General features: G+C 35.1%; 1 protein-coding gene across 2 annotated transcripts; it reads right to left on the reverse strand.

Annotated features, from left to right (window-relative positions):
- Positions 1-249: 249 nt before the first annotated feature.
- LOC118735758 (lipase 3-like) lies at positions 250-16,854 on the reverse strand. 2 transcript variants are annotated; one of them, XM_036465705.1, is made up of 3 exons: positions 16,473-16,854; positions 3,382-4,125; positions 250-802 (listed from the first exon to the last, which is right to left on the reverse strand). In XM_036465705.1, the coding sequence occupies exons 1-3, from the start codon at positions 16,638-16,640 to the stop codon at positions 413-415; spliced, it is 1,302 nt and encodes a 433-aa protein (XP_036321598.1). In that variant the 5' UTR covers positions 16,641-16,854; the 3' UTR covers positions 250-412. The 2 variants fall into 2 exon arrangements, with proteins under 2 accessions (XP_036321598.1, XP_036321599.1); XM_036465706.1 differs by lacking the exon at positions 16,473-16,854 and adding an exon at positions 11,168-11,279.
- Between the last annotated feature and the right edge of the window lie 7,271 nt (positions 16,855-24,125).

Genomic DNA, 24,125 nt, shown 5'->3' on the forward strand with positions numbered 1-24,125 from the left:
TAATTTCTTAAGCGAAAAAATTCACAAACCTTTGAGTATTTGCGTATAAAAAACGCCATTACTTTGCTTATTTAGCTTTGTGTTATCTTTTTTTTGGTCTCACAGCATATTGAAGGTACATTTATTTATATTACATATTACAGATACATACACATATATTATGTATATATTATATATATGCATATGTACATATATATTTTTTATATAAAACTTTTCTCGTTCTTTTCGTTTTTCTTCTTTCTTTAAATAGTGAAATAATACTAAAATTATACGCAAATTAAAAAAAAAAAATTAAAAATATAATAAAAATATTTACATTCGTCACTTAAAGTAATATACCACATAATTTGACTACGTGTGTTTGCTTCATGAAACCCAGGAAACAAATACATATGTATATACTATATAAATCTCATAAATTTTCCATTTCATGCCTGGCAATTTTATCGATAATTCTATCGTTTATCACTTCTTTAACATTTATCGACCACAAAAAGTCATAGTGGTTCCAGTCTTCATAGGGTATGCGATAGAGCTCCGCGCAAGGTAATAGTGTCGCCAAATATTCTACATCTTCGACGGCGGACATGTAATCGTTGTTGCTATAATACATATGTACACAACTAGAGATCTGATGGACATTGTATGATGGTGGTGTTTCTTGTTGATAATATTTCTTATTCAATTCGATGCCATGATCGTATTGGCGAAAATCACCCGAAGTGTACAGCTGGAGGTAGTGAATGATTTGCGTGGTCGAAGCACCAGCGGGATGAGTCTCACAGACGTGTGGCAGCAGTGTCTGAAGGAAAGAAAAAGCAGGTGGAAAAAAGTTTGTAAATCAAATGTTAGACATGTATGGAATAGGGATTTGGTGAAGAAGGTGGGATTCATAACAATTTTTTTTTTTAAATAGTCGATATTTTAAATCAGAATTTATTAAAAAGAAATGAGCTAACAGATTTATTTTCTCCGATATATTACACCCGATATCTACATCGTTATCGATATGCTAATAATTATCGATGCAGTTTAAGGTCAAACAATTGCTTTAGGTAAGCCGTATAAGTCGTATAGATGTCTCGTCAATCTCACAAAAGACAATTTTATCATCCTACAAGCGGTGATCTAAGAAATCTCGAAACGAGAATATGCTAACCTCGTCACTCGACTAATTAGATTACACTATGTAACAAGGTTTTTGTCCCTGGGTTGTAATTGTTATTTCCTAGTCAGTTAGGTCCCAAAAGTATAGAAAACAGCTATTGTCGCAAGATAACTTTGCTTTTGTGACCATCTTCTTCAGCGTTCAAGTACCTACAAGACTTGTTCCCTAAGCTCTCTGAGGCGAAAGTTACAGCCGGTATCTTCGTTGGACCACAAATAAAGAAAATCTTCGAGTCTGAGGAATTCCCCAAGAAGCTCACTCGTGTTGAGAAAACTGCTTGGATGAGTTTTATGTCAGTGGTACAGGGATTCCTAGGCAATCACAAAGCCGCAAACTACGTGGAGCTGGTCGAAAGTCTGGTGGAGAACTACGGCAAAATGGGCTGCAGGATGTCTCTCAAACTCCATATTCTGGATGCACATCTTGACAAATTCAAGGAGAACATGGGAGCATATTCAGAGGAGCAAGGCGAGCGCTTCCATCAGGATATAATGGAATTTGAGCGGCGATACCAAGGACAATACAATGAGAACATGATGGGAGATTACATTTGGGGATTGATTAGAGAAAGTGACTCGCAGTTTAAACGCAAATGTCGAAAAACCACCCGCTTCTGATTTACTTTTATGTTTTTGGTTTTCTGAAGTTTTAATAAAATTTAGTTTTGATTTATATGTGCTGTTCTGTATGATTTTGAGCAAAGTTTCCGAGGAATATTAGGTGGTTTCCATACTTTTAAGGCATAACCGACTAGGAAATAACAATTACATCCCAAGGACTGAGAAATTTTTTTTTTTTGTTACTTAGTGTTATTGATTCGCATAGGGTAAGTTGTACTCTCTATGCTAGCAATTAACGCACAGAAAGGTACTACTCCTTCTCCTCTAAGTTCAGTCAGGCCTACTCCTACTTCTTTACGCACAGGTATTAAGAGACGGGTAGGTTATAATTCCTCACTTCGAAGATTGCGGGTAGGTTTTACTCCTACTCTACGCTAGCAATTATGATATTTGGTGCCCGCCAAGTAGAGAAAAACAAATATGTTCATCTGCCGTCCTTCTAGTAAGAAACTGACCAGAGAAAATTAAATCTTTTATTTTGAGGAAGGCCAGTATGCCCGGTGAGCATACCCTGCCTCGAACTCCGAGTTCATCACAAATGGCGCACATTAGCCAACTTACTATACCGAAACAGGCAATTCTATAACTAAGAAGAAGAAGTCCTTCAGGGACAGCTACTTGATTTGCGACTCATTGGATTGCCATTGCGCTAGAGACTGCGGTACAAACGAGCTACGTTTTAATAGAATATACAAGCGTTTCCTTTAATCACAAGCGGAACATACGGCATCTACCACCGATTAGGAGATTCCAAACCAAGATCATAGAGCCGTCTTCTTTGTGCAAAGAGTGGCCTATCCACTTCAATATCTCCATGTTAACCTTTCTGAGTAACTGTCCGCAAAAAATGCATAGTATCATTGTAAGATATCTGTCGTTAACGCAGTCAATGTGTTGCAGCGAACTGGACTTGAACTACCAATATCCACAGTCGAGCTGTGGCCAGAAGCCAGCAGCCAACACATCTCTAACTACCAAAATAACGAGAAGTGAATGCGACTGTGACTTGGTACTATCCACCTAAAAAGTTGACGATGGGAGTAGAGAACAAAACTTAGAGTGGACAAAAGAGATTTTGCTCACCACTCAAGAGCTTAAAGTATGAAAAAACAATTAGAATAACATTGATACCCCTAAATCGAAGTAGCTTAGAGTTTGTATTCCGGATACTGTGAGGCCTTATATCGTTTTCTTCTATGTGGACTTGCTGTATTAATAGATGTTTTCACTCTGGCAACGCGCCGAGTGGACTGAGGGAATCGTTAAATATATATATCTATTTAGTTAATGTAATGATGATATCGCTATATAGGTCTCTAGGGGTGGGCGCTTCAGGCGTTTGACCACAAAAAATTCCTCGCAAAATATACACACTTTCTTTAGAGAAGATAGCTCTTTCCAAGGACTATCTGTTCAAGATTAATTTAATAAATTCCAAAACTTTTAAATTTATAAGCTTGTTGTCACTGTAGACCGCCGCCATTTATTGGTCTTTGAAATCTCTTATCTCTGACTTAAATGTATGAAAAATTCATTCTTCCAGCGGCCTAAGCCTGCCTTTTTCTTAGGTAGTTTTTCCATTTCTCTACTTACATGATTCAAATGTCGCGTCCCCCAGCCGCCGATGAAATCCAAAATCCCCGAACACAAAAATCGGAATGAAGACTCCACCGAACACACGTATTCACACAAAAGCTTCTGTACACTGGTAATTGGCAGCAGCTCCATACCGCCTATCACCCAACTCAGGAAGGATGGATAACCAAAAATGAGCCCACCCAATTTGGAGAGCATAAATGAATGATTGCGCATAAAGGCGATAGGCGCCAGCAGATGCACTGTCTTCACCTTCTCATTGTACCAAGGCAGTGTGGACATGAGCACGAAGAATGTGGTTGTACCTTGTGAGTGCGCAACAAAATGCACAGCAGTTTCGTTCGTTTCAGCCAGCACATAATCCAGCATTGAAGCCAAATCGTAGACACCGATTTCATGCCAACTGAAATTCCAAAAATCTGATGAATCCGGATGCTTGTGTTTGTGTTGGCGTGAATAGGTATTGCCACGCGCATTGCCCAGCCACACATCATAACCCGAATCGGCGAACATATATGCCAGCGATGTATCTGGACCGTTGAGTATCCAATCGTCCGAGGCGCAAAGAATACCATGCTGAAGAAAGACGACCGGTTTGGAGGTGCGCGCAATAGCAGTCGAATTCGCTGTCCTACGCAGCTTTGGCGAATCGGGTATTCGATAAACTGTGAGTATGTAGTCATCTGGTGTATGAACTATGTGTTCTTCGACTGGGTAATTGTGATTGGATATCATTTTGGCCTGAAAGAGAAGTGAAGGAAAAAATATGAAAAGGAGTTTAGAATGGGATGTAAAAATTTTTTTAATTAGACAAATGTGCAAAAAGTTTTAAAGGATATAAGAGGAAACAAACAAACAATCCATGGAAAAATATTATGAGCATGAAAAGTGTAGCGGGTGCTGCTATAAGATGACGAAAATTATCCAGCTGGAGAGCGGATAACTATGGTCACACTTCAGTAACTTCGACAAAGTGCATAAAGTAGAAACCCCTAGCAGGAAGCAATAGACCTAGGACGTTCCAGCACCTACTGCCTGGTCGGTTTTACTCTGGCGGATGCAAGTTGGACAAGTTTGACGGAGGCGTGTCCACCAATTTCGCTTCCTAGACCATTCCTCATTCGGCATGGGTACCGCGACATATCAGACAACGAGAGCTTGCAAAAAAGGGCACTGAAATTGGGCGTGACACTCGTTAGTTGCGAGCTGAAGAATTCTGCTGCTCTGTTGGCCGGAATCGAGCATGAAAACATCGCGGCAGCTGCTTACGTTAAAAAGAGAAAAAAATTCCTTGTCATTGTCTTATGGAGGCACGAGGAGTGACTTGTGTTACCTTATAGTGTCTTTTGTAGTGGCAGAAGCTGAAACACTAGCAGGAGCCCTGTGGCATTGAGCGTATGTCCCGCACTTCGGAAGTGGAAACCGAAGGTCATGGGCGCTGGAAACTTTGGCAACCTGAGTTATATACCGGGGATTGAGATACGGAGATTACTTTTAAATCTATATGTTGATTGAATAGATTTTTTCCGCACTTCGGATTTCTAGGCATTTAAATTTTCGCTATTTTCCGAGATTTATCGAAACTTTTTAAGATGCTATCGGTATTTTTCGGAACTTTTGGGAATTATTCGATTGTTAATTTACGAGATTATTAGGAACTTTTCGGTGTCTCTCGTATTTTACCATTCGCCATTTTGCAGGATTATTTCGGCATTTTTCGAAACTTCTCAATATTCTTTCGGATTTTTTTTTAACTATTCGGGAATCTTCGTCTTAGTTTTTAAGCAACTTTTCGGGCTCATTACGGGATTTCGTGAAACTTTTTAAAGTTTTCGGAACTTTTCGGGATTTTTCGTTGTTTTAATTTCCACTATTTTCCAAATTTTTGTAATTTCTGAATTTACTGGACATTTTGAGAACTTTCTGGAATTTTCTGTATTATTTCGAAACTTTTCAAGATTTCCTCTCAATTTTTTAGAATTCGTTCGGGATTTTGCCCGAATTCTATTCCCGAATTTTTCGAGATATAGGGATGCATCATGTTTCAGTCTTCTTCATTTTTCGATATATTTCGGGATTTTTTGCGTATTCTTTTATTAATACTTCGAAATTTTATAAACTGTTCAAAATATTATTGAAATTTTTCGGAACTTTCTGCATATTTTGATATTTTTCTGTACTTCGCGGTATTTTTTCAGGATTTTTCGAAATTTTTTAAATTTTTCTTTGGATTTTTTAGAAGTTTTTCGGAATTTTGCGCGCTTCTCTTCGGCGTTTTTCGCGTATTGCTTTAGGAATATTACTAAAAATTTCGAAATTTTTCTAACCGTCTCAAAGCATTCTCCACATTTTTCAAAACTTTTCGGGGTACTACGTTATGTTACTTATCACCATTTTTTTTTTTTTTTGCCACGATACTTAACAAAGTTTTTTTTTTGCCATTTTGCGCGCTTCTCATCCGAATTTTCCGCCGATATTGGGATGCTTCATGTTTTACAAGATTTCTCGGCATTTTTCGGGACTTTTCGAGATTCTTCGATGTTTTAGTTGCCACTATTTTCCGAATTTCGGAATTTTCTGGACATTTTGACATCTTTCTGGACTTTACGGGATTTTTCGAAGCTTTTCAAGATTTTCTCTAGATTTTTTAGAAACTTTTCCGCCTTATGCGCGCGCGCTTCCCTTTCCGAATTTCCCGAGATATTGTAATGCTTCATATATTACTCTTCGAGATTCTTTGAGATTTTTCAAAATATCCTCAAAAATTTTCGGTACGTTTTTAGGATCCTTAGATTTTTTGATTTCCGGCACTCTCGAAATTTTCGGTATTTTCAGGATGTTTTCAGAACTTATCGGCATTACTTTGGAGAAGGAGACTTCGGGATTTGTTTTTGAGATCTTTCACCAACATTTTATTTAAGTGCTTTGAAAATACTAGGTAAAAACTTAAAAAGATTTACTTAAAGTATTTAGAATACTTGAAGTATTTATCTAAACACTATCGTACTCGGTATTCAGCGGTATACAAAATACTTAATTACACAGTACTCCGGTATTTAAAAATAATAATACTATTTTGGCGCTTACACTTTTGCTAAGTTTTGGCCGAGTTTCTCCTCCAATTTGTGGGGTGAATTTTGATGTTGTCACACAAAGGGGAGGGACCTACAGTTTTACGCCTCCACCATATAGAAAATGCCTGCCGAGGGGAGGCCGCTGTTACGAAAAAGTTTTTTCTATAATTTTTTCTTGGAGGTTGCTTTGACCAGGGATCGAACTTTGGTCCTACCGAGTGGTAGTATTCACCTCTAATCACTCGGCTACTGCAACTTGAAGATGTAACTAAAGATGTTGCTATTGAGTTTCTTTCAAAAAACTAAATATAATTTGTCCATCACTAATATCTTATCACACATACATTTAAACTTGTATATATTTTGAAGCATAAGTTTAATATTTTGAATCACTTAATTATTAATTTAATTTATGTATAATATTTATTCGTTTTGTTTTTGCATTTTCGACTTCAATAAAGTTTAATAAAAATCGATGAACCGTCACAATTGAATTAAAAATGCACGACCATTATTATACATACATACATACAAATGTACGAATTCACCCGCCAACCGTTACAATAAATGTAATAAAATATGAATGGCATTTAAAGCGAATGAAGAAAAAAAATTAAGAAATCAATGAAAAACTTATTTAGTTTACGACTTCAACAAAGCTGTTAACCAAAGCTAAATTATGTATATACATATTATAAGTAGGTATGATACGCGATTGAGAGAAATAGAGATTGCGCCAATCGCGGTACCGCTAATCCGCTCTTTGTGATTTTGACAGAATGAGCTGTGTGCGTGACGTCATCTTGGTGCAATTGTTGAATGTGAGCATACGAAAAAACCAAATAACAATTTTAATATTTGTGCGTTAATATTTGTGCGTGGTTTTAAATAATTATTGAGACATTAAAAAGCAAAATGAAGTGTGCAGTGGCAAAGTGTAATAGTGAAAACAAAAGGAAAGCGTGCTATATAAGTTTTTTCCGTTTCCTACGGACGCAAACCTGCCGAAAAAATGGAAGCAGTTCTGCCGGCGAGGACATGCATTAAACACCAAATCGAGCTTTGTGCTATGTGTGTGAGCTATGAGCTTCTACACGGAACTATGTTGGCCTTTCCTTGGTGAATTGTAGTAGGCATATTTCCATGGTGAATGTAGTTTGCTGGCAATGACATACGTACAAAAGCAGTTTCTACAGTAAATAGATACATGAACTTCACTACCTACTCATTTTTGTTAGTACCCGATTCTTTTAGTGCTGGTATGAGGTAATGCACCAGTGGATAAGGTCGCCAGGCGCTAATTCAAGCGGCATCTTACCGCGCTGTTACGTACCTAATACGAAGCAGTGCCCAAATTATTATACATTTAAAAGTTCAACTTAAATTATGTTTTACTGACATAGAATATTTGCTTCCAAAAAAGCATGCATCCTCTCGGTACAATGGTACAAAAGTCATCAAATAAAAGCTTTGGAGTCAACAGCTGTGGAGTTTATGGTGGTTGGCTACCGTCCACAAATATAAATATGCACTCTGCATGGCTTTTAAAATGGCAAGTCCAAGAATTCACTTTGCTGCACACTTTGCAAACACTGTTAATAAATCCATTTTTTCATGTGTTAAAAATCGTCATTATATAAAGGGCTACATATCCAAAATTATTGGTACGTCTTCCTAATTAATCAATCTTTGTATATTTATCGATTCCTGCAAAATTGGGCAATGTAATATTAAAATTAACACATTTTTCTGCATTGTTTACATATTTTTATATGTGTTTTGGCATTTCTCTCTCGCAATTGCACCAAGATGACGTCACGCAAAAATTACTCTCAAAAATCCTCTCTCATTGGCGCAATCTTGTATTCTATCATTCTTGGGTATGATAGGCTTAGAATGCATTCATAAAAAAACGATTCTACATACGTACGGTGTTATGAAACACTACTTACATTAAAAATATAGCGAAATCAATTAACTGTACAATATAAGTTGGGTATAAAAAAACAAAAAAAACACTCATTCTTCGCAACAAAAGCGCGGGCCATAAAACAATTTCACATTGGCGATTACTAATCAAAAGCATAGCAAGCGTGAAATCGACGCCAAACAAAACAAAAACAAAACTCAAAAGCCTCACCATTTGTCGCTATGTGCGGAAATACAAAGGTAAATCGGAGGGGATAGCCGTATGTGTTCTCGATCCAAAGTCCAAACAGCACGCTGAGAGAGCCATCAAGTAATGTAGATAAATTATGGCAAAGGTGCCAAAACGCTTGTGAGAATTGAAGGGGTCGGCCGTTTGGCGAATGGAAGTACCCATAAATGCACGCGAGTGAGCACATATAAATACATACATACAAAATTAATATTTCTTTTAAGTAGTGTATATATTTATGTACATATGTACATTAGACCGCATCGAAAATTTTTTTGTTTGCCGAAACTAGGGGTTTACATTTTTCATTTTTATCTTCGGTATATCGAGCTTCTTGCCATGAGGAAAACATTTTTTTGGTTCATACTACATTGACCTCAAGAACTATGTTAAAGTACTTACCCAGCAGTTCTCAGTCCCTACCACCTGCCGATTAAATCCTATTCAGAAGTAAAGAAAATCTGACTTTTTTTATTAGACAGTTGATAAAAATATTCATTTATGCGGTTCGCCAAAATGGACGCGAGCAATAATTGAAATTTATTTAAATAGAAGCTCAAATTGAAAATTAACTGTCCTAAAGAGAATCACTCGATTTTGGCCGAAGTCCATTAGATTTGCTTCATTCTCATGTTCGACCTAATCTCAATTGGTTTAGCGCTTTATGAGTTGAATCTTATCAAGAAGCAAATAATTTACGAATTTTTGGCAAAAGTTTTGAGTTTTAGTGCAAATGATTTACGTATATGCTTGAAAATTTAGCAGCGAGTCTGCGATAAGTTGGCCCAACTTTCTGCTTAGTATAAAACACCTGCAGGCTATTTCTATTCGCAATGACGCTTTATCGGTGAAATTATTTTATTTGAGACTACAATCTTGAAAGATTAAATAGCACTGCAGCTTTAACAAGAAAACACCGAAATGAAGCTATTATAAATTTTTAATGAACTTTAGAGTGTATAGTTAATGATATTTTCTTCAGAGTAGCATAACCGGTTTTATTAGGTAGTTATGTACGTCCGAAGAACTAGTTAGTGAAGAGCTAACAAATTTTGTTTTGGCTAACTTGTAATTTTCTAAAGCTTATTTTTTTAGTACACTGAAATTTTTTTCTATTTTTCCAAAAAAAAACGCTGCGTACACAGAAGACTTTTCGAAGGCGTTGTTTATAGTTTCGCATAAAGTTTTAATTAACAAGTTATCGCGATTAGGTTTCCATTCAAATTTTCCCAGGCATTGTATATTTTCCGCGCCTTTTGTAGCTACTTCGGTGTCCTCATTTATTTGTCCCATGCATAAATTTTGTTGGATCTTGCTTTCTGTCGTCAAAGTATTTATTATATGCAGACAATAGACTCTGTATTGTTGCAATCTGAGTTCGATAACCTACACTCATGGCACTCTCTTAAGGCCAGTTTTTCAATGTCTGGTTAACACTAACTACAGGTTAAACATCGTTATCGACGTTATCGACTCCCTATTATATGCATGGAGTCAGAACGTGGATAACGATGTTTAACCGGGGAGTTAGTGTTAACCAGAGATGGTGAAAACGGCTTTTAGTTGTTTATTTTTGAGCATTACAAAATGTTCCTATTCCACTTCCACCAGAAAGCTTGTTCCTGTTCAAACCAATCATACATAATATTGGCGAGCATGACCTTAAATCTGTCGTGGAGGTCGTGTAAGTCGATTAGGGATCAGGGTGGCTATAGTTCAAGTTGGACTTTCGCAGCTAATCAAATTAATAGAGCCGGAGAAACCATGTTAAATGCAGTGGCAATGCAACACTCAAATTGCTAAATGGGTTGGTTTCAAATCTCAAAAAAAAAAAAAAAAAGACAAGGAGACAACGTGCGCCTGATTCCCGTGATACCGAAGGATAAGGATTTATGGATTCCGTGCGTGGTGAAGTCGTAGGACATTCTGCGTATGTTGGAAGTACAAAACCCAAGTACACTAAAGTAGGATTAGACGGCTGACGTAGAAGGTTCACCCTACATTTTGCAAATCAGAAAAGCGCATGGAAAAATGCCCTGAGGTTAAGTAACTTAAAGGACAACCCTAACACAATAGAAGCAAAACAAGTCGGGAAAGGCTTATGGTCTGATTATGGCAACTTAATGTAACTTACGGCTCTCTCTTAAAAATTCTGTTAAATGGGTGTTGCTTATAATTGAACAGCCGAGACTTAATTGCACGTCGAAATCTGTTTCATTTTGATTCTCTAAGTTCTACGTTCCGTTAAGTTAAGTAAAGTTGCCATAATCAGGCTTTAAGTCTTCATATCTTGACTTGATGGAAGTGGAAGAGGTGAGAGACGAGCAGCACTATAAAATGGTTCTTAATCTAGGAGTTTGTTAACTTTGTTTGGGCCATGCGGGTTTTAATACCTGATTTTATTGTGTTTTAAAAACAAATACCTTATCCAAATCGGCTTTGTTTTAGAGGTCTATAAATGGGTTGGAAAATCGCGGTTTTTCATTTTTCACTATTTTTGACCAATAAATCCTCTAAATCTGAATGATATTTCTAGGTTTCATATACTTACATCTTAAATAGAGTCATAATTTACGTTGTCATCAAAAAAATGCATAAAACCGTGATTCCTTATTTCCAAAAGATATGTGAATTTGTGACATTTTTTCGAGGTCCTTCCATATAAATCCTTATATCTCGTAACATAAAAATATATAAAATAAGTAAAAAGGGGAAGGATAGGCCGTTCAATTAAAATATAAATTATAAATAAAAATAAAATAAAGAAATTGACGTCATTCTCTTTGCGTTTTTACACTTCTTGACTACGAGTTCACGCAATAAATATTTCCCTAATTTGCGTAAGAATAAAATTGAAAATCAATACCAAGGCAAGGTTATGACACAAAAAAGAAAAGGGAAGAAAAATTTCTTATTATTTTTTTGGCTAAAGCTGCCCAAACTCAAATATTTTGTTTTTGTATAAAATCGCATTATAAATATTTTTGGTGAAATGTCGTCAGCAATCAGCATGCATACAGATGTACTACTTTATTTCCGATATTCAAATATTTACAAAGCTCTTAGGAGGATGTAAATATTTATATTAATATTTCTCAAAATAGATATTAGCATGCTGTTTTTAGAAAAAAAATTTGGAAAATATTTCTAAATGAGAGAGCCGTTTTCATTTAGAAGCAAAATATATAAAATGTGGTACATATGTACATTAAAGTGGTCCAAAAATGTGTGTAAAAAAAAATAAGGTCGGAATTTTTATGCCGGCACTAGGATTGTTCTATATCGAAAATAAAAATATAACCCTATTTTTTAATTTTGAAAAAAAAAATAGGGAGTGCTCAAAGCGCTCAAAGTTTTCCATGTATTTTATATGGGGGAAAAACAACTTTTCGTAGAAATAGTGTAGAATTCTTGAAAATCAACAGTTTTCGATCGGAAAACTTTTCTTATCTTCAAGAGATTCCCAGTAATAATACGCAATTGTCTCTTTAACCATTTTTTCATAGTAACTATATTCTATAGGTCCTCCAAAACCCCTAGAAAATGCAATGGAAAAATCTTTAATCATAAAAAATAGTTAAATAAACAATTGGATATTAGTACTGGAAGTCTCCTGAAGAGAACCACAGTTTTCCGATTGAAAATATTTCTACGAAAAATGGTTATTTCTCCATATAAAATTCATGGAAACCTTTGAGTGCTTTGAGCACCCCCTAAATATTTTTTGATTTCAAAATAAAAAATAAGGGTATATTTTTTTCGATATAGAACAATCCTAGGGGGCGCCGGCATTAAAATTCCAAATTAATTTTTTTGGACCACTCTAATGTACATGCCCAAGGTAATGCGTATTTAGATCAATTGGCACCTGTGCATCTACATATAATGCAGTTAGTTACATATATATTTTTGTAAGTATACGTTTAAACCTTTAAGCTCTTTTCATTAACTTAAGATTTGGAAGAGAAAGTGAAACCATTCGAGCCTTTGTGTTAAACAATTTCATATTTTTTTTAACCAACAACAATTTACAATTTACCTGTAATTGTTTCATCACGAAATTTTGAAGTTGCAATTTACGAAATGTACTTTTAGGTGATAAATGATTTTCTGCCAACTTTATTTTAGCAACAATGATTTGTTTTTACCTTTTTATGTACTTTTTTAGGGAAGAGTTGCTTCGGCCATTCATAGGACGGAGCTGTCGCCAGTTATAAAATGCATTTCACGTGTCCATAAAACCTGCTATGGAGGTCGTATTAAATAAAATAAGGCCACTACATACATATGTAGTTACCCAAACGTTGATAGCCCCTCGGCTGTTACCATGGCGCTGCCAAAATATAAACTTTATAATTAGCAGTAATTCACAATAGGTTTAGAGCAGAGGTGGGCAGCTTCGACAGAGAATTTTCGTAGTGTGCGTGCAATTGATGTCACTGTGTGCGTGCGAACAAGTCGTGCGGTTGTTTGGTGAAACGTTAAAATGGGTCAAAGACGAGGATAAAAGGCTGGGCAAGAAGGCCCACGATGTCTCCAGTGTCCAAGTTTGAAATCAGCAAAAATTCGGTGGGGACTAAATCGGAGGAATATACTACATATGTATGTATATGCGGTAGCTGCTCTTGGCTTGTGTGTGTATGAAACAAATGACGACCGCTCGCTATAACCTTCTGAGCAATTGGCTTTTATTTTTCTTCATTTAATTTAATTGCCTTTTACATTGTCAAATCAGTTTTGTGTGGCATTTTAGTACCAACTTGGTGTATTCTAGAAGTTTTGTAGAAATTCGTGACAAAATATTTTTGTCGTACCTTTAAACCTGCTACATCCCTATTTTATTCGAATTTGTTTCCATCTACCGCAAAAGGAACAAAAAACGTCTATCCATTGAGGAGTTAGAGGGTTAAATTATTCTAAAAATATATTCCGCATCGTATTTAACATACTGCTGAACACATCCTTTGTCCAAAATGTAAGAAATTCATGGATTTATATGCCGATTTCTCAAAAGAATGGGAGAAAACTTTGACCGCCCTCAAAACCGATTCTACTCGCTTTAAGTGCATTCTACATCAATAATGGCCTTTTCCTTTCTACCGAAAAATGTTGTCTTCTCAGTGCCTCACAGCCGGTTGTTTTTCTTTTCAACATGCAGACAACCTGCTGAAATAACCGCATTGAATTTAAATTTAATAAACTAAATGCACGTGCTGCTAATCGTAGGGTCTATTGGGCATGAAATCAACAACGAGAATATCTGCATGCAAAATAGCCACACCTTTTTTTGTTAAAGTTATATCAATAGTTCAACATGCTCCCCACTTTGCATAAATACGAGTAAAATAGCGTTTCCGGTCCCACTAAGCGGCTATACTGGTATATTGTTTTTTAACCGCTATAAACTTGGTACTTCTTTTTGGAGTTGTACAGTGTTGTATTTTAATCGTCGAAATTTAAAACGAAAGAAAAAATTTGGGACTTCCTCAATAGGGGAACTCATCTAACATCACAAGCTGCCGATAACCGCGATAAAATTATAAATTTGTATGGAATTTTATCACGTAATATGAATACTCCGAATGTCTTGAAAACCACTGCATAATTTTTTTTAAATGTACATATGTATGTACATAGGTATGTCTGTATCGCATGAACTTGAAAATAATGAAGTAATTCTTATATTTATGTGAAACGAGAATATTTCACTGTTTTTATTTATTTATAGTATTTTATGAATCCAAGAAGAAGAAATAAAGAACACACTTTCAGGTATACACATGTACTTACTAGTTTTTAAAACTAATGCTGGATTTCCACTAGGCATTAAATGGCAAATGACAAAGTCGGGCATTAACAAATATTCGTGTCATTACATTAAAAAAATAATCATTAAGTTAATTTCCACATAGCATTTTTTTAAGTGGCATACCTTTTTTTGTTATTTCAATTCCAATTGGAAATTCGGCATAAATACATGATTTGAAAGGAACATTTAAATTGAAATTAAATTGAAATTAGCAAGAAACCGCGGAATTTTTTGAAGCGTGCTTTGACAGCTGATTAGCGATGCCATAGTTGAAATTCTGTGGCTTATTCAAACTTTTAGTAGGTAGGTGTTGCCAAAAATTCATCAATTAAATAGAAAAAATTAAAAACTATTGAATGAAGTGAAAGGGTGATAATAATCAAACCAAAGCATTGTGGAATGGACCATTAGAAAAAGCATTGGACCAATGGACCAAACGAAAAAAAAATAATAATTACCAAATTTGGTCCATTTGGACCAAAACGGCAACCGTGCACATCATATGTACTATATATGTAGGTCTGGACGAGCCCCTCAAAACTAACCAATAATTACCCAGCTGTATAATCAAACGGAAATGTGATAATTTAATGCTGTTTCGTTTTATTTTTTGCTGCATTTTCGAGTGCCAGCTGGTTACAACACTTTCCATAGTGTGATGCATATGTAGTACATACATACGTACATAAACATAAGTATACGTACACAAAAATGTGCATTAGAATGTGTCAAATGAAACGGATTTTTTTCTTTCGGTCCCATATGATATTTCGTTGTCGGTCACAAAAAAAAAAAAGGAAATTGGTATCATTTCAGTTCTCTATCTTCATTTTTTCACTTACCGCTCCCTGGAATGAATAATAATTTTTCGGCGTCTATTTTTATAAACAATTAATTAAAAAAAAAAAAATAACAAAAACCTATATTTGTAACAAAGTGTAAGTTTGAAGTAGATAGGATCTACCGTTGATTTTTGGCATTTTTTTTTTGTTGAAGGTGTCGCTAATTTTTTTTCCAAATAAAACTTCGTCGAACATACTTTGTGTGAAAGAAATGACTGATTGTCAACGAAAAAAATTGCCAAAAATCAACGGTAAGTCACAGATGGTTCAAACATGCATTTTGTTACCCCCTACAAGGCTCTTATTTTTTTCATTGAAAATTCTTATTTTTGCGAGCACTAACTTAAAAACTAAGATAGAGGGCTATAATTTTGCGACAATTTATAACTTTTTTTGTAGCCGATAAAGAAATTTTCATATGGGACCGAAAGAAAAAAAAAACGTTTTATTTGGCACAGTCTAATGTACATACATACATACATATTAGGGTGTTCGATTATTCGGTTTTTTTCAAACCGGGGTTTCGAGTTATTCGAAAAATTGCAATTTGAAGAAAATCGGTTTCCAATTTTGAAATTAAGATAAACCGGTTTTATTTACATAGTTTTCTTGCAGTGAAAATGCTTTGTTTGTATAAAGTCATGGCCTAAAATTACAATAAAGCTATTAACAGTACAGATAGCTTTTATTAAGAACAGAGCAAAGCACAATAAGTTAAAAGTTTTTTGTTTAGATCAAAAGCATTTGCCTCCATAGCCGAGTGCTTAGATCTGGCTACTGCCACTCGGGAGACCCATGGTTCAATTTGTGGCCCCAGCAAGATAAAAAAATGTTGTTCAAACCTCCGAGTGTACTTCTATCATCAAAAAGCTTCTTCGGATCTCCACTTGTGTCACAACATCAATAATCAGAACCCGAATTGGTGGAGAAGCTGGGCCAAAAACGTAGGAAACGTTTCAGCGCCAAACATTCATTTATTGGAATCAAGTATGGTGAACTGTTCATCTCCAAAATAACCAAGGATGTAATTTCAATACTATTTATGGGGCTCCCTGGAAAAGGCCTTGGAAACTTGAAAAACTCAAAACCTTTGTTGATAGGCCAAGACTTGTATAAAATGAAAAAAAAAACTGGTTTGTTGGAGTTTTAAACATTCATTTATGTAAATAATGAATTTGCATTTTTTTTGCTGGCATGCAACTTACCGTAACTTTAAGCGCTTCCGCACGCTTGAACTGCATATCGAAGAGCATCAGCAGCATTGTAAGATATGTTAGCCACGTTAAATGTTGTGTTACGTAGTTGTTGTTGTTGCTGTTATTGTTTTGTTTGGCAAGCAAACGTTGCAGCAGGCTATTTGATGGCGACATCATCACACTACTTTATTAAAGCTTTTTTTTGTTTTTTTTTTTGGTATGAGTGTAAATTAACGAAATACAAAAAAAAAAAAAATATTTGAGCGTAGCTTGTTACAATTGCAAATCACTTCACACTTCGCAAAAGCGTAAGTGTCTAAGTGGTATAAATATTTTTGAGCTAATTTTTATTTTTATTTTTTCCAAACTCTGCAAACTTTGTTTTCTTCTTTGTTTTTATTTTAAAATATTTGCAATTTTTTCGCGTTACCTCACTCTTCGTTTATTACTTTATTTTGTAACTTGGCACGTTTTTATTTTTTCATTTACTAAGCCACTGTAATAAATGTAATCTACTAAAATAACTGGCGTTTACACAAAATGTTTTTTCTTGTTTTTTTTTTTTTATTTAGTGTTTTCTCATTCACATTTCCTATTTTTTGCGCGGCACTAAGCGTGTTGATAGCGGTATTTCTTGTAATATGCTGGCGAGTTTTTCTTGTTTGTTGTTATTTTTTTTTTTCTTTTCTTCCACTGATCAGATCAGCTGTTGAAGGCGCGCGGCTGTCTGGCTGTAGGCAGTTGTGAGTCAAGAGTCAGTCATGCGCTCGATTGATTAATTTCATTATGGCTGACGAAGTTGTTAGTGTTTCCTTGGTATGCGTTGCGTAGCTTGCACTAGTTAAGGAACAAAGTGCTCTAAATACTTTCAACTGGTTGATTTCGCAATCGCAAATCTCCAACCTCCAAAAGCCAATTCCAAAACCAATTCCGATATATATCTAGGATTATAGTATTCCTTAGTTGGACTGCCTGAGCAGCTGACCTAAATACTGTACCGATACTTTGTTCAATCCAGTTCGTTTTGACGCTGTTGCACCTAGACGACGACAATTGGATTCTGGCGCACTATTTACACGATTTTATTTGTTTTAAATTTGAATTGATTTATCAGCACTTTGCGCTTGCCGTGTTTTGTGACTATTTGACACGGCCGGACTTGTTCGACTGTTGCGTGCTATTGGCTGGTATAGTTGCTTTAGCTACTACTTTAACGAACGTGCTTAGCAGCGCGCGCCGATGACTCTCACACGCTCGGAGACTTGTTGACTCGCTGTTATTACTATATATGTATATGTATTTCTATTGATTTTGCTTCCATTAATTTTTTGTGTGTTTTGTTTATTGCTGCATTTGATTTTTAATTTTTAGTGTTTTTTGAATTATTTTTGTTTTGAATAATTTGATCGCTTTATTTTTGTACAGACTTTTTGTTTACCTCTCTGAAGCGTTTGGGCTTTCTTCTGCTTTTATTGATGTTCGTTGTTTCTGTTTTATTGATAATTTTAATATGTTGTTGCTCAGCTGATTAAGGTATTATTGGATAGCCACTGGAAAAATTATGCATCTATCACTGAGAATTTCGCTTTTTGTTTTCGTTATTGTTCTTATAATTGATTTATTTTTGATCAGTTCGACTATGTTAATGCTGTCAGTTGAAACAGCGCTTAAATAGTTGTTTGTTTTGATTTTGTTTAGCAGTTGCGCACAGAAAAATAGCAGTTATCGAGCAAGTGCGGTTAGGAAATGACTATCTGTCTACGGCAAGTCACTCTTTTGATGTGGCCACAATTTTCCATATAAAATTATTATCGATGCACCTGGGCTAGTTCATCTCAACTGGGAGATAGTCCTCAATCTATCCTATCCGTGCGAATTACTATCCTAACTCGATAAGCTAACCTGACTCAGCGTTGTTAGACATACTATCCTATCTCAGATTTGTCAGACAAACTATCCTTACTATGTCAGAAAACTGTCTTAACTCAATAGCTTAATAGCTTAACATACAACACAACAAATTTACGCGTCTGAGTTAGGTTAGTTGTCTCAAAAAGCTGAGCTTTCATAGTTTGTCTCACGGCGCTGAGTTAGTACAAATTTAGGATGGTTCATCGGCTTCTTTCGCACGGCTTTAAGCTAAGTGTACACGGTAGAGAAAAACCTCGAGACTTAGACAATAATCTTGCAAGAGATGTGTAAACACACAATAGAGCTCTACGAGAGACTCAGCTACCCAGTTTTCGTGAGAGTTATTTAGCGAGACTTTTTCGCCTTGTACACAGTCCATCGCAACTAGATCGAAAACTCTGCGCTCTATTTGGCAAGCTAAATAGAGTTTTTGCTCTTCGGAGAGGTAAAGTTTTGACAATGAATTTCATCACAGTTTGGTAAGTTTAAAAATGGCCATGACATTACATCGTACATTTTAGGTACATTTAGAACGTAACCAAATAACTTTTGGATGGAACTGCTCCGAGGAATTTCTTTCAAGGATATATTTAATAGCAAAGATTGTTGATTGTGAGTGCAGAAGTACATGCTACCAAAGCGAAAGGTTGCCACCCGCTATCAAAAATGTAGGCGCATAAAAATACAATATTTTAGGTATATTTATCTACTTTTAGGTACCATTTTTTCAGCAAATAAGTAAAATTTTAAAATTCAATTTTCATCCCTAGTGCGAAAAACTATTTTATGACGCAGAAAATAGGTGAAAGGGTTAGCTGTCCGCGTATGGCGCCACCTTTATACAAGCCACCTACAACAAGCGTTGACAACAATTCGTGATCGAAAACTAACTCTAGGCGAAAGGAAACATTTGTCTACCGTGTACCCAACTTGTAGAGTACGTGATAGAGAAAAGTTGGGATTTCTCTATTTTCACTCTAGCTGGAGTGAATATCTCCTAGAGTTGTTCCGCCGTGTAAACTTAATTGCGAGAGGAGATTTTAATTTCAGTAAAACTCTCTCTACCGTGTACACCTAGCTTTAAATATAGGATAGATTGACGGCTATCGACTAGTTGCGATGAAGGAGCCCCGATGTGTATGTTGTAACGGATCTACTAAGAACTGCCTAAATCGGCTTGTCTGTCGATCGTTGTAGGTTCAGAAATTTAAAAACAAAGCGCCTTATTTTATGAATAAATAGTTGTCACTAGTATCTAATATTTTGTACTTATGAAAAAAGAAAAACAATGCCTAGTGGGCGGCTCGACCAGGAATGGTTCGATCAAAAAAATGTTCACTCCGGACAGCAACGGGATACCTTTTTATGTCGCTTGAGCACCACGTATATAGCGACGCCTCAATGATACCATAGCCATGGAGCACATTTTATTGCTCAGAGCAAAATACATTTTCAAAAATTCCTAATAACTCAAAAAGGTTCGGAATTGGCAATTCTAAATTATAAGCAATGTACATACAATTTTAAAACTAAGAGCTTCTCTGCTGCTATTTTATTGCACGCAAATGTGAAATTTTTAATTTTTGTTTTTTCATAGTTGTTGCAATAACAATCAGCTGTTGCTCAGTAGTGCTGATTGTGTGTTGTCTGGTAAAGTAAACAATTCTTTACACTCATTTCTTTGCCCACTACCTACCCTCTGCCCTAAAGTGGGTGTGTATGCGGCATTTTTGCGTTCGTTGTAATTTTATGTTGATCTTTCGATTACACTTGTTGGGTCTAGTGCTTACTCAGATTTGTTGTTGTTTTTCACGCATATGTATGTAAATGTGAACGGCTGTGTGTATGAATGCATGTACATATGTATTTAGTGTGGCTTCCTATATGTTACATATTTTCATTATTTTTATCACATTATAATTTTTTTTTTTTGCGAAATATTCAGCCAACGCATTTCTAATCGCTCATTTAGAAATATTTGCGTGTTATTGTTTTGCCTACGCATTTAACGTTGCAGAAAAATCTGGAAAATATAATGATGCGCAATAATTTATGATGAAAATTTTTTAAATTATAAATTGCTAAGCCAATATTAATATACGTATGTATGTAATTATTGTGTGCTGAAAAAAGTGGGTGTGGTTAATACTGGAATTCATAAAATTTTTCATGTCACGTAGACGATGCATTTATCAATTATAGTTATCGATATCTTTATTGATATTTACATAAATGTAAATATTAGTACTGTTTCCAAATTTTTATGGATAAAATATCGGATGTCGTGCCCTTTAAGCGCTCTAAGTCATGGGTGATAAACAAATTAAACTTACAACAACATCGTTTTCGAAATACTACACAAAAATGTATCTACCAGCGGCGGTAATCGTTATGAATAAAATATGTAATTTAAATCAGCATTTAATCATTATTTTATGATTTTTATATATATTTTTTTTCCATGAGTCAATAATAAAAGGTTTGCTCAGCACTGTTGCCAACTTAGTGCTTTTCGCACTAAATTTGAGGGTTTTCTTAATTCAAAACGCGAAAATTTTTGAGTTTGGTGCTTTAAGCGTTTTTTAGTGCTTTTTTTTTAGTTTGAAGACACCATAACTGTAAATCTGAAACAACAATGGAAGTTAAATTTGAAGCAATTGGAAGTTTCGTAGGCAACTTTACAAAAATGGAAACCAAATCCATGGCACAATGACCATCATAAGCGAAAGAGCTTTCAAAAGAAAGAGTTTGTTAAAAAAATATGTGGCAGCACTCTCAATCATGCCAGAATTACATAGGGTAATTTGCCATTGCCTGCAAAAACGTCCATGTTGCTGGGACCAGGAATCGTTCTCTAGACCTTTAGTTTGGGCTGAATTTGTTATATTTTTTACGAATGTTAAAAAAAGCTCTAGCATCTCCTAACAGTAAAATTAATAACGAACCTTTTTAAAAATGAATAATCGAGAAGGCAGCTTTTACCAGCTTTTTTTACACAAAAAGATTTTTTTCCACTTTTATATGGTAATTCAAATGTTTTCACCATTCGACTTCGCAAAATACTTACTTTTTATTTATTTTTACCAAACTAAAAAAAATATTTGTGTTCTTATCACAAAAACTGTTTTCTTTATTTTAAATGTGCTTTGCGTGAGAATGGAGGAATAAGTATGTATGTGCATAAATACGTTAGCATATATACATATGTATTTCATAGTTCCCACTTGCAACTGCCCCGACGAACAGTGTGCTTTTTGAACACTCCATGAGAATTAATCGTAGAGCTTTCGACAGAAGCAATATTTTGATATGAAACGAAATGGTTTTGAAAGCTAATTTTATTCCCTTTCACGAAAAAATACTGCCATTGATCCACAATTACTTCTTGACCTTAAAAAAATTGTCAAAAATAGTGTTCTTCGAAAATCACATGCAAAATCCACCGGATTTATTCCAAGAAAATTTTTTATATGTTTTATTACACCAGTATTATAGAGACCAATATTATTTGAGACGAGAAACACGATTCCACTGTTTAAAAATCGAAAAAAAAATTCAAGGGATGCATTTTTGATTGAATTTTTTTTATTTGCATGCATCCTTCTCACAATTTAATATCACTCGAATAACAAACACGCTATAGTTATATTCACGATCTTTAATTTGAGCCAAGGTAGAAGTCACTAGGCCCATTGCGAGCCAAATTATAGCGATTCTGAAGTTAAACTTCGAAATTTCATCCTACTTTTCTGCATTTTTTTCTTCTAATTTCAGAGTAAAAACTCGTGCAGCAAATTCAAAGTTTGGTTTAAAATTGTTATAACTTGGCTCTCAGAGGGCCTAAAGATTTCCACCATGGCTTCAATTAAAGATCTTGAATAGCACTACAGCGTACTTGTTATTTGACTGATATAAAATTGTGAGAAGGATGCACAGCCATCAAAAATGCATTTCTTAAATTGAGGTAACATTTTTTTTTTTAGATTTTTAAACAGTGAAATCGTGTTTCTCGTCTCAAAATCTATAATATTAGTGTAATAAAACATGCGAAAATTTTTTTTGGAACAAATGCGGAGGATTTCGAAGAACACAATTTTTGACCAATACTTTTAAGGTTAGGGAGTAGTTGTAGGTCAATGGCAGTATTTCTCCGTGAAAGGGAATACATAATATTAGCTTTCAAAACTTTTTCGTTTCATACCAAAATATTGCTTCTGTCGAAAGCGCTATGTACGATTAATTCGCATGCAATGTTTAAAAAGCACACTGTGCGCCGTCGCAGGAGTGAGCGAAGGAGATTTCCACTCATTTACAAATCGTACATAAAATATGCGTACAATCGCATTGGAAACTATGACATTGAGCTGTTAGCTTGATGGTCAACATTAAGTCGCTTTTGAACTTTTCAACCTTTTCTTAGTAATCTAGAAAGTTTTACTTCATTTTTATTGCGCGTAAAACTCAAAGTGGAGCAATTTTTGGGTTTTAGCAGCGTAGACAAGGGCAAAGATTTGAACAGGTAATGGCATAGTATTTGTCTACGTACCCTGCAAACCATTTTTTCATAGTATTCTAAATTTGAGACATTTTAAAGAATTCGTAAAGATCTTAACCGATTTTTTGCCGAATTTTCTTGCTCGAAATTTCGGAAGAAAATCGGTAAAGAAATCAAAATAATGCTGCTATGTGAAAAACTTCTTGCAGAATTTTTTTAGAATTTTTTTTTTTCGTACAGATATTTGTTTAAGAATTTGTGTCAACCACTTTGTATAATTTGCATTGAAGATTCGTAAGAAAATCGTTACAGAAAACTCCTACTCCAAAAAATTTCGTTAGGATTTCATGGATTTTGGTTTGCAGGGTAGACAATCTTTAAACTCGCATCCTTATATACATACATATGTACGTTTGTGTGTGCATATCGGTATTTACATATATATAGCGCTTAAATATCAAATTTGTTTGTTGTAGTAGCTTACTAAACCTTGGCTAAATCCGAATACTCTCGAGTGCAATAGTAGGCACAAGAAATGGGTAGTATTGACAGAATTGTCGGGGTTAATTATGGATATGGAAGTGTTTACACGGGGGCGTTTGTGAATCGTAAATATAGCCAGACATTCAAAAGAATAATGGAGGAACGAGCGTCGTTGAGACCTCGCCGAGCGGGATAGTGACGCAACGTGACGTGTTTGATTCCCGTCAGGTAGTGCCCGGTGAGACGGAACTTTTTAAACATGTGGCAACCCTCTTCAAACATTCCGAATGTTCAAACTCTAGATTTCTTAACACAATTTCGTTTGACTCCCGTATTTTTTTATTTCATATAATTTTTGTATTAGTTAATTAAATTAGACCTCTCTCTTTAAAGATATTTCAAACCACAACCTTGTTGACTCTACTTCGTCTGATATTGAGATACATATTATAATTAACTGTTGAACTAAGGGGAATTTAATTTTTCAAACACGTGGCAACCCTGCTAAATATAGTTGAGAAACGAGTGGTTTTCAAACCCCCTTCGATTGATGCCCATATTTAAATAATTTATTTAACTTATAATATATTTTGAAATTAACTTTTTAAATAAGTGGCAACCCTCTTCTAACACCTTAAAAATATGTAACAAATTCAGTATTCGAGACTTCAAAGGTGGCAGCCCTCTTCAAACTACCACCGTCTGAAAACCCTCTCATTTGGCGATACATATTTCTCTTACCAAATTCCCTTAATTCAAATTGAATTTGGTTT

Source organism: Rhagoletis pomonella, unplaced genomic scaffold, assembly GCF_013731165.1.
Source record: "Rhagoletis pomonella isolate Grant_MI unplaced genomic scaffold, Rhpom_1.0 Rhpom_scaffold_00003, whole genome shotgun sequence".
NCBI lineage: Eukaryota > Metazoa > Arthropoda > Insecta > Diptera > Tephritidae > Rhagoletis > Rhagoletis pomonella.